The following is a 12,316-nucleotide window of genomic DNA, read 5'->3' as shown; positions in this document are numbered from 1 at the left end:
TTCTTTTCCCCTTCTCTCACCTGCACAGTGCACTTATCCACTATTTCACCTGTAGTTTTTTTCGGCTTTTATTTTGCGCTACCTCCTCGGATACTTTTGGCTTCAAAGCACACTGCTTACTGCACCACCTGTCCTGAGCACCCCTTTTTTCTGAAGTCTCACGAAACGGCACCCAAGATTTCTTCTGCAACTTAAAAACGCACTTCAGGGAACTTCCTACCTTTTTCTTGAACAAAAGAAGCGCAAAAGGTTACACAATGAGTCTCAAATCTGATACTTCTGAGCCGAACAACAACAATGTGTCATTAGAAGAGGAGGTAAGGGGGACATCGTGTTGCGTACAAAAAAGTTTGAAGCGTTGATTGATTTAAGCGCCTTTTCTGATGCGAGTTCATACTTAACTTTGCATTAATTCCATGTACGTTTCAGAAAACCATGAGTAAAATGGCGTTTTTCCTATTGAGAATATTTGAGAAAGTTTTCATGAAGTTTACTGAAGACACAAGTCCGTTTTCTAGTTGGTAGTCACATTATCTTTTGTCAAGCAATTGTTTTAGCGCTCTACTGTAATCACGTTATCAGCCGTGTCAACCTGAAGGCTTATCTGTGGACATCAAAGTCAGTTCAGAGAATGTTTTAGCCTAATGAATTCCAATTTTGCCACGTATCCTACAAAATGAAACATTTGGCTGCAAATGTGTAACTTCTGGAAGGAACGCTATTAAACATGGCTATGGGTAATTTTGGGTTTTTCTCAGAGATTTGCTAACAATTGACACTGAAGTTGCGAGTGAACGTGAATGCCTTGATACACTTGTGGACGGGACACTCCCAGAACTTCTACCCAGTGCTATATGGCTTAAAACTGGTCCGTCTTACCAAAGTAAAGCCTCCCCTTCCGTACGTTGTTGTGGTTGTCTGTCAATGTTAAATGAATGATTGTTTATAAAGTAGGGTCTCATCGCAGTTACCTTTTGACCTGTTAGGGAAAACAGGATTTGGGATGTCCTGTGTGTAGTCATGCACGTTTGTTCACCCCATCACATATTATCGTGACGTTAGAATTATAAGGTTCTATCTCCATTTTTGTCAAAATTGAGTTTTTTTTTTTTTTACATAATCTGATCCATTAGGTGTTTATTAATGCACGTGTGGTGTTATTTTTGAAATGTTGACATTTTTTAGTTAGTAATTCATAAAATACAAATGTTCCATCTCACAAAACATAATGCCTGGAGTGTAAAAACGTTGACGCTCAATATCTCTGAACTGCCCTAAACGGAGATAGAACCTTATCATTCTAAACGGAGATAGAACCTTATCATTCTAAACGGAGATGGAACCGTATCATTCTAAACGGAGATAGAACCTTATCATTCTAAACGGAGATAGAACCTTATCATTCTAAACGGAGATAGAACCTTATCATTCTAAGCTCACGATATAGTGGCAAGGCATATAGTGGGAAAACACCCATGGAAGGAAGAAACCTTGAGAGGAACTGGGGTGGAGGAGGGTGAGGACTGCATGGCAGTGGCCTGGTGAGTTTGTAGTGTACTCCAAGGTCAACAATAAGGATTTTAATCAACAATAGGATTTTAATCAACAATATTATTTTAATCAACAAGCATTGTTAACCACATATATGATGGCCTGCCTTGATGAATCTATCAAACTGAATTGTTTAATTAATCATATTATACATCACTATTTTCAGGCTATATTGTGCTGAGGTCCCCTGTTCCTTCCTTCAGATACATAAAAGGATAGACTCAAACTTGTATTCAACAGAAATGAGTGCTACTGCTGTCAGCTTGATGTCACTTTTTGTCTTTTTTCCAGTCCAACGCACCCCGAGCCCCATTTTGCTAGGTCATAAAATATTTTACTTTCTGCTTTAAGCTTTTCATATGAGATAAAATAATCAGGATTTTTAAGAGGGTTGCATGCTCATACTTCAAAGTTGAATCCAGAGACTTTAGTTCATTATGCAGTAGATTTTAATGGTGAAACAAAGTCCAGTAGTCATCTGTCATAATGTGTTAGGTTCTGTGACTTGTCCTCTGTGTAACCGAGTTGAGATGGTAAAACTCACTCAAGTTCACGTGTTGAGTGTGTAACTGTTCGGTAGCTGGTTTACAATGTGCTTTAAGTCAGCAAGTCAGAGGTCACAAGTTCGAGACTCGGTCAGCGCTTTAATTGCGGGACTACTGTACTCTGTTTCCAACAACCTGACGTCTGTTTTGTCTGGGTGCACTCACTGCGCAGTTGTCCTAAAGCTAGCTCTCAGGGTGTACTTGTGCTACAGCTTGTTGAACACAGTCACTGTTTATGAAAGGAAACTGTTCTGTGACTAAACTATCTGCTTGCTCACAGCCAATGCATGTGATGTAGCAAGAGTTGACTGCATTCTGTTTAGGCCTTACCACAAGAACCACAGATCAGTCTTTGCATCCAGCTGGGCTGACTCAAGTGAAATGAGTCGGATATTCTAGTACTCGGATGGTATTGGCTAAAATGTCCAAACAAACGTCTAGCATGTTTTTTGGGACAGCAAGCAGGATGTACAGGCTACAAGTTATTCAAATTCAGCTTATATGAAAACCTCATGTCGCTTGTAATTTATTAGAATTTCAGTTGTCAATAACTGGACTCCTGAAGTTCCTTTTCACTTTCATACTTTAACTGTTGCAGTTGTATAATGTATGCCATTTAGCTGACACATTCTATCCAAAGCGACTTACATTGCAGTGAGTGCATAGACTTGCATAGACTTCAGTATCAACGGGCGTAGGGCCACATAGACTTTTCAGTATCAACGGGCGTAGGGCCACAGCCTTTGTGACAGCCTGCAGTGCTCCACACGAGCTTTAGATTTAGTCTGGGTAAACATTAGATTTGCATGGGTAATGCCCAATCATGCACCTCTATAGATCCTGTCCAGAACAGCTCAGTGTATTCTTAATAACTACAGTATAAAATACGCTGCTCAAAGAAATGATGGGACCACTTCAAGGATATGCCTCCCCAGACCAACACTGACACGCCCAACCGGTCATGCTGGATGATGTTGCAGAAGTCGCCAGACTCTTTCACGTCTGTCACATGGGCCCAGTGTGAACCTGCTCTCATCTGTGAAAAGAATGGGGCACCAATGGTGAACCTGCCAATTCTGGTGTTCTAGAGCTGGGGGTATAGAGCTGGGGGTATAGAGCTGCACGATGCTGGGCTGTGAGCACACGTCCCAGTAGAAGACACGGGGCCCTCGTGCCACCCTCATGGAGTCTGATTCTGACAGTTTGGTCAGGAACATGCACATAAGTAACCCGCTAGAGGTCACTTTGTAGGACTCCAGCAGTGCTCCTCCTGTTCCTCCTCACACAAAGCAGATACCGTTCCTGCTGCTGGGTTGTTGTCCAGCTCTCCTTGTGTAATGGCCTGTCTCCCGGCATCTCCTCTATGCTCTTGAGACTGTGCTGGGAGACACAGCAAACCTCCTAGCGATGGCCAGATGGATGTGCCATCCTGGAGGAGCTGGACTACCTGTGCAACCTGAATGGGCTGCAGGTACCGCCTCATGCTACCAGTAGTCACAAGGGCCCTAGCAAAATCCAAAACTAGAGAAAAGTCAGTCAGGAGGGATGAGGAGAGAGAAATTCTGTGGCCACAGACCAAACCATTTCCTTTTGGGGGGTTGTCTGTCTTGCTGTTGCCTCTCCTGTCCACCTGTTGTCGCTTTCATTTGCACCAAAGCAGGTTTACGTTTACGCTTCCTAACTGGACAGATCAATATCCCAGAAGTTTTATTGACTTGGTGTTATAATGTGATTAAGTGCTTCCTTAAAAAAAGATAACAGTGTAGTTTATTCTTTGAATTGACCTTTTGGACCTCCAGAGATGTTTGCACAATGCACAATACATTAGTCACAATACTTGATGCAGTAATGCATACAGTAACTTGATTGTTCAGTGTTGTGGATGATATGAGACATTTTATTATCCTGTAGATTTAGTTCCATTTCAGTTTGCTAAATCTACAATCCTGACCCGTTTAAAATTACTCTGCATAATGAAACGTGTGTAGTAGTACTTTAATACATTATTTGAGTAAGTAAGACAGTTCATGGCATGAGGGTTTCTTTGAAAGAAAGGAGTCATGGTAGTCAGGGTTGGGTTGAGTGTTGTTAAAGGTGCTGGATGCAACATTCAAGCTTTCTAATGGTTCTAAATTATTGTTTAATCGGTAGCGATCAGGGAATAAGCTCCCTTGAAAGGCAGTTGTTTTGAGAAGTTTGCAATTGTAACTGAATTTCACCCTGGTGGCCAGAGGAGGCAGATATCCAATAGACTTCCACCCACTCTGTAGACTTGCAGAGGGAGGGTCAGGGTTGGTGGACCGTACAGTTTGTAGGAGACTTTCCAAATGAAGGACATGTTGTGTGAATAACCCCTGTCATGATGTAGCCTCTTTCTCTTAGTCTTTTGGTGTTATGTTGGTATAGCCTACAGTATATTCCATTCATCTATATGACGGCACAGGTCTACATGATGAGATTCACTCCTACTGTATCCATGATTGTTTTCAGGAGTAGTGTTTGGTGTTTGGACTCAAAAGGACTCCCTGTTAAATTCACTTTAGACTCAATCAGCACGTTTTAGCAGTTATGTTTTGCTCAGGAAGTGTAAAACCTCCTAAACGGCTGTTAAATTGAGCATTAGAAATGGTTTGTATTTGATTATCTAGAAAGCCTGCTGCTAGGATGTTTTTGTCCTTACTGGTACAAACATGCTATAGCAGGTTGACTAACTGTACATTGGTAAAAAGAAAGGATTCTTGTTCTTATATTTCCAAGTTTGTCCTAAACTTAATCACCCACTAAGCTAAGAATAACACTTGCACTCAATACCCTAAAAGGTGTGTGTGTGTGTGTGTGTGTGTGTGTGGGGGTGTGGGTGTGGGTGTGTGTGGGTGTGTGTGTGTGTGTGTGTGTGTGTGTGTGTGTGTGTGTGTGTGTGTGTGTGTAATTTCACTGGTATTATGCCAAAGCCAGATCAAAATGACGCCTGCGCTTTCTTTGCTGTCAATTTCTTTTAACTATAAGATTATTGCGTCACTGTTGCTAGTTTTAGAATCAGTCACATTGCTTCTACATTAATTTTATTGTTTTTTTAATTTACACTTCACTGCTTCACCTCTGCTTAAAGGCCAGACCAGGCTCAATCTGAAATCTCTCCTCTATGATGACGTAATTAAGCAAAAAAGCCAGAGATTTCAGGGTATTAAAAAGGGCCTTAATTTGAGCCGCATCCATTTACTCCATCCCCTTATCAAGCCTATGTCTCACTTTGTTTTCACTAGTGTACATCCCTAGGCTACTGTAGTCTGCTTGCCAGAACAAAATCTGTCCAAATGTAACATTTAGTGCATGTTGAGTTTTTTTATATACCTTGTCAATCTGGCTCGATCGACATGAGCGCAGACATCAAGATGAATTGAAGTGCGTTTCTGTTTATTTAAGGTACGCACACTCTTTGTCAGCGGTCTGCCAGTTGACATCAAGCCCCGGGAACTCTATCTGCTCTTCAGACCCTTCAAGGTAGGCCACAATCACAGCAGACTCAACTATTTCTGTAGGCCGGAGTCCTAGATCACAGCCTTACACAACTGAATTTTAAATCTGGTGTACATATTGTCAGTTTGGATTCATAACATGTTTTTTCTGATCAAGAACTGTTACTTGGCTATATATGGGAGTGATGCACCATGGTTCAGATGTTCAATCTGTATTGTGTATACATCTTGCTGTTGTCTTTTTAATGTATATACCCATGATGTGTACTGTGTCTGTTTTTACTGTGTATGTACAGGGTTATGAAGGGTCACTCATCAAGTTGACATCAAAGCAGGTGAGACCATGTTAATGTCCTGGGTTCTTCATGCTTATGTTGCTATGATTCATAATTTGCTTGAATCAAGTGAGTTTTACTGATTGGCTTGTCTTGGGAATGGTCTTACTCACCGTACCTCTTATTCTGTAGCCTTACGCTTACTAACCTCGTCTCCAGGCTATTGAGCACAGCGTATATAAGCCTGGAATAACAACGACTCAAACCTGGCCTTTGTGGGAGTGTACCTACTGAGTAAAGTATGTCACTATCATTTTAGCAGTCGTGCGAGGCATGGCTCTAAAATCAGACATGTGCGATGTGCAAGCACTTGGGGGAAGTTCTGTGAGAAATTATTGATGCGAGTTAAAACCAACGGCTATGCGCCAGGAGTCGTCGTCCTGTCCTCCCACCCCAACTTCCCATTGGGTAAACGAAGGCCAAGTTTGACACGTTGGTCCACCAACGACCTTCCGAGCATATAGATTATATTCCTACGTCTTTAACTCAGTACCATGTTTGTCTTTTGAATTGACTTTGATCTGCCTCATATGCACCTTTTCATGTTTCTGTTCAGTCCTGACCAAATCAGCGCAGCAACAATATTTCCGTAGTCACATGTGATATTACTCCACCTACTGACCCGCTGTTAAAGTGGAATCTGCGGTGCTGTTTTAAATACTGAAAAATCCACCTGCTATGAATGGAATGACTAAGAATTGCCAGCTGCCAACAGACATTAAGGGCTGATTGCATATAGAAATCTGACAGAATGCACCTTTAAGGCAACACAAGGGTCCAGTGTTGTTGTATTGTATCATACGTGATGTTCTCCTCTCTTCCAGCCTGTTGGGTTTGTTACCTTTGACAACCGGTCTGGTGCTGAAGCAGCGAAGAATTCCTTAAACGTAAGCAGCCACTAACCCGTCACTAACCCGTCACTAACCCGTCACTAACCCGTCACTAACCCGTCACTAACCCGTCACTAACCCGTCAATACGCAGATGTGAGGCTCTCTGAATTAAGTAGCCCTCAACCTTTGGGATGGCCGGGGGGGGTGAATTGATTTTTCTTTGTTGAGCTGCATTAAAGTTGACACTTTAAAGGGATGGTTCACCCAAATAGCAATCACATTTGGTTCCTTACCTTGAAAGCTGTCTACGGATGAGGATGAAATTTACTCCACACTTGTTCATGTAATCTGGGCACTGTCACTAACTCTTAATACTAATAGTATTTTTAACCAAAAAATATAATGGAAGTCAATTGACCACACATTGGCATGTTTAAGATGTAATGCCCGAATCACCTCAATTTAAATCAAGTCATGAACAAAAAAGTAAATTAAGTGTTTTCTGAGAATTTGGGGTAATTTGGGCAACATTTCAAAACATGCTAATTTAGGGTCAATTGGCTTATTTGTATTTGGTTAAAATGCTGAGTTAGAGTATGAATGAATATAACATTATGCATACATTTTCTGTGGTACTTATTATAAATTCAATGTTTAATTAATTATTAAAAGAATTTCCTGGATTGTTAATCTAGCCAGTATCTTCAAAGTGTGCTAACTGGGGGGGGGAAATGGTTGAACTCATTTTGAACATTAACATTATCTCATTTTAAAAGTCACAATGGTTGCTCAAGAATACGAGTCATAATGAACCAGTGACTAATCTCAGAAGTAGGTTGATGCTTTCAAATGTTATAAATATGCAACCATACAATGCCTAGGGGAGATGTGAGGAATGTTAAAGTGGAGTTAGGAAGTATGGTGTGTGTGTGTGTCCATCTCTCTCCAGGGAATCCGCTTTGACCCAGAGAGCCCCCAGACTCTGAGATTAGAGTTTGCTAAAGCTAACACCAAGATGGCAAAGAGTAAGCTGATGGGCACACCCAACCCCACAAACATCCACCCAGCTCTAGGAGCACACTTCATTGCACGGGACCCATGTAAGTGTGCTGCCTCGGACACTCACCATGCACTGGCCTTGTGCCTGTAGTAGCAGCAATAACCTCTAACCCCTCTGAAACTCTGGCAATTGGTTTCAGGGCTGTATGAAAGACGTCGCACATAATACATAATAAAAGCTAAGGACTGTCCTGTATAGACAGGCTTTTGGCTAACCCCAAAAGCCTGTCTTTCTGTGTCCTGTTGATATTGTTGTACACCTGTTTGTTATTTGTCCTTATTTTCACTTTCCTATTTTAACCTGCTATAACTTTTGCTCTTGTATTATGTTCTTATACATGTAAAGCACTTTGTGACCCCTGGTCTGGGATAGGTGCTATAGAAATACATTTTACTTACTTACTAATATACATTACAAAACACAATATAGAAAAACCTATATACAGAGACATAACGTTATGTTTGTGCTGTCTCTTTTTTTGGGGGGTGGGGGCGGTCAGATGACTTGACGGGGGCGGCACTTATCCCTGCGTCCCCCGAGGCCTGGGCGCCTTACCCACTGTACACCACGGAGCTGAACCCCGGGCTCCAGCACGCCTTCACCTACCCCGCTGCGGCCGCTGCAGCCCTTCACGCCCAGGTGAGGGACCAACAGGTGTGTTCACCACCCGCCCGTCTCGCACGCCTGCGAATAAACGAACAAACCGAAGGCGTGGAATACATCACAAACAGACAACTGCTTTAATTGCTTTAGTTTTGTAATCATTTCAACTCCAAGCATGTGATGGTTTCTCCTCCCAAGCCACACCAGAAACCGGCAGTGCGCTTACCCACCCGCACAGATCCACAACCTGACACTAAGAACGGCAACAAGCCACACACAGAGTGCATTACAACTAGCCAGTCCTCTGATTTCTGACCTCCACCAGCCTCTCCTGGCGTGTGTGTGTGTGTGCGCACACAACTCTGTAAGCCACTGACACAATGCATCCCTTTTCATGCTGGCCTACTGACAGATCTGACCTGCCTGCCCACGTACAGCGGTAAACAAAATAGGGAGTATGTTTGCTTGACTCCTGTTAAACATTCCTCACAACAGCATTCCTGCGTGGAGGATGGTTGCTAAGAGATCGCAACAGAGAAAATCTGTTTTTAATTGCCTCTCGGGTTGGATTATGCATTGGTTGTTGAATGAATCTGTTGCCCGTGAAGTCCAGTTAAACTTTAGCCAAGTCTGTCTGAGGTTGTCATGACCTGAAGCAGGCCAGAGATGTCTGTGTTATAGTTCAACAGAAACCTTGAGCTTTTTGCTTTGAAGAAATGGGCTGAGTTTGATCATGCTCAAATATTGGGAGTTTCTTGTATTTCTGCTGCTATTTTCTTATTTTGCACAAGCAATATTTTATCAGACAATAGCCTATATGGTCTCCTCAGTTGTAGTGGTTAATGGGTTTTAGTAGTAGTACATCTATGGACTGGTACTCAGAGCAAGCTGATCGGAGGGCTGGTTCTGGCTTTGCTGACGGTTTTCCTGCCAACAACTCAATGCAAATGACCCAGATAAAAACCTTTGAGATACTGGGCCCTGGTATTGGTGTGCTCCCTCTACTCCCCCCCATCTTGACCAGAGTTTGTGGTCATGGGGATTAGTCTCATCACCCCCTCATTCAGGCCACAGTATTGCCGTACTGTTGACGGAGGTCACCAAGCCTGCAGAGAACCACAGGGTTTGTAGGCTTTTGTTTCAGCCCAGCAACAAAACACTGCGTTTGTCCAGGTTAGATGCTGTCATGGCAACACGTTATGGAATTATAACGTACGAGATGAGTTTCCCTTACGTAGTGATTTCAACTTACACACTGGCTCCATTTCAATGTCAAGGACACGCTGTCTAGTGTTTTTAATGTACCAAAACCACCCCTCCTCATTCTGCTCAGTAAACTGCCTCTCTGCTGTTCTACTCGTGAGTTATTAGTGGGCTTGTTCTGTTTACTACTGTTGTTGCTCATACTTAATAATGAGTGGGCTTGCTTCAGCAAGTCCAACTATTGTTTTTGCTCATACATATCTAACTAGTGTTGATCTAAACAACATGATCATTTCTCCAACCTTCTCATCCATATATAGATTTGTCCATCATCTTATTTCATCCATCTTCCCAACCAACCACCTTAAGTTTTATCTGCTACCATAATACTCTCACTTTTAACTACCCACCATATCTATCATCTATTGCCCGCACTTTTTCTACCACAAAAATACGACTTTGCCAACAAAGTTTGTTCTGAAACTTCTTTCTCTAGTTTATTGTTGTTGGTTGACACAACAATAGTGGCTGGCCGCTGATCTCGCTTGCCCGCTCGCATTAACCGGCAACCCCACTTTGCATAGGAAGTTAATTGTTAAGTATTTCCCAAGCCCAGCAGGCCTCTAGGAATTTGGGGCATTTGACGAGGTGCGTTCAGGGGGGAGGAATGCATCACAACCACAGGGTATGGAAGTGCCAAAGGCATTGTCCGATGTTCCTCTTTTGCCCTTGGCCGGAACACAAAGCTTCTGATGCTTCGTCCAATGAGGGCAGGACAGGAAGACTACTAATAGCTACGTGGCGAAAGATGCAGACATTTTACACAGAGCAGACCTGCTCTCTGTACTGTGCCCATGAGAACTGCAACTAGACATGAGGTACATGTTAGTCACACAACTGGACACTAAGTTGTGTAGGCCAATTCTTATAGGCCCAGTTTAAGTTTCATTTGCTGTTGCTGTTTGTACGGCATGGCACTTTCTACGCTTGGTTGGTGGTTTCAATTTCCATTGGAACCACATTAGGAATACAAAAACTTGCTCCCACTGGCTCTGTGTTTTTTGCCTTTTGGGTGGTTTGGTAATCCTAAATGATCTTCGTTCACATATGTACACAAACTCACAAAAGTATAAAAACACTCGTAAAACACCACAAAAATATGCTCGCTCGTATGCCGCTTCTCTCTTCAAATCGCCGCAGCTCTCCTTGAGCTTCGTGCTTAGATACCGTAAAAATAATACTATAATAAAAGGTAGAACGTGTAGCTTCTCTGCTTTCAGGAACCGTTGGAATTTCTTCGTCAGCACATATCGTTTAGGAATTACCTTAATGAGAACATGTGCTGTCGGTTTTTAAGGGTCAAGAGTATCGCATTTCATCTCACCGATCTGAGTCGTCTCATATTTGTATCGATATTCAACTGTCTCGCGATGCATCGTTACATCCCTAATGTTTTGTCACAAGCCGTGGCTTGATCAACCTCTGGGTGTCTGACGTTGAATAACCTTGTCCCCAGGCTATTGCGCAGATAAGCCTGGAGTATCAACCACTCAAAATTGGCCTTAGTTGGAGTGGCCATAGACCTTTACTGTATAAAGTATGTCATTTAATTTTAGCGAAGCACGGTAGGCAGCTACTTGTACTACTAAACACTAAGGAGAAATGTGATTTCAGCCAGCCTACAATATGTCTTTTGTCTTGGTTTCGTAGTTTAACAGTTTGCTGTCTTCCATAGATGCGTTGGTACCCGTCTCCATCTGACACCTCACAACCCGGATGGAAATCCCGTCAGTTTTGTTAGTCAAGTAAGTATGCACGCCACTAGGGGTGGGCATCGACGATCGATAATTGATCGACAAGGATCTTGGTCGATCACAAAATAAAACATTTGGTCGATCACAAAAGTTTTTTTTTTTTTTTTTTTTTTTTGTGATCGACCAAATGTTTTATTTTGTGATCGACCAAGATCCTTATCGATCAATTATCGATCGTCGATGCCCACCCCTACACGCCATCCTGCCAATGACACCTAGCTGACAGACATTTCAGTATTTTTTTATTTTCTTCTTCTGAATGATTGTTAAATTGGTTTCTTCTCTTTCTCTCCTCCAGATATTCAATAACTGAAGTTATTTTGTTTTTTCCCCTCCATGTGGAGTAAGAGTTGAGTTCAGAATACATCTAATTTAAATCAGGTTTATTTAATGGACATAAAGGTGCATTATAGATGTTTCTTTGCTTGTGGAAAAAGGCGAGCATTGTGAGAGCACGGCAACATCCTGTGGCCTCTCAGCCTAACCTTGGTCATTTGACGGTACAGTCTCTGCACTTCAAAAACCTGTGCCAGTCAACTTTACTCCAGACGAGGAATTAACTCTGTGCTTTTTGTTTTCTTCAGCAATTGTGCTGAAGACATATCTAGCTGCTCTACAGCCTATTTGCTTTGGGAGAGGGAGGAGGGAGGCAGGGGGGCGGTCTTGAGACAATCAATATGCATGTTGAATTATATTGGCATGAATTAGAATGCAAACAGTTGGTGTCCTTGTGTCATAGTGCTTGTGTTGCCATAGCGAGAGGACATGGCTGATCGATTATGTTATGTTAGTCTCGCTTCTGTGAAGATTATTTGGCCTGAGTTGTGTATGATGTTACCTGCGAGGTAGATGCAGACATCTTGTTACTTTTGTTTGTTTAGATTTTTGTGTTTAGAT

General features: G+C 42.3%; 1 protein-coding gene across 1 annotated transcript; it reads left to right on the top strand.

Moving 5' to 3' along the window:
- Positions 1-257: 257 nt before the first annotated feature.
- On the top strand, positions 258-11,406 carry rbpms2a (RNA binding protein, mRNA processing factor 2a; the record flags this gene model as incomplete). Its single annotated transcript, XM_080544990.1, has 7 exons — positions 258-317; positions 5,520-5,597; positions 5,869-5,907; positions 6,732-6,794; positions 7,689-7,839; positions 8,299-8,438; positions 11,341-11,406. 7 exons carry the CDS (start codon positions 258-260, stop codon positions 11,404-11,406), a joined length of 597 nt encoding a protein of 198 aa, XP_080401116.1.
- Positions 11,407-12,316: the final 910 nt, after the last annotated feature.

This window comes from Nansenia antarctica (genome assembly GCF_963989245.1).
Source record: "Nansenia antarctica genome assembly, chromosome: 14".
Taxonomy (NCBI): Eukaryota; Metazoa; Chordata; class Actinopteri; order Argentiniformes; family Microstomatidae; genus Nansenia; species Nansenia antarctica.
Note: the sequence above shows the minus strand (reverse complement) of the source record. Positions and strands in the feature narration are given on the sequence as shown.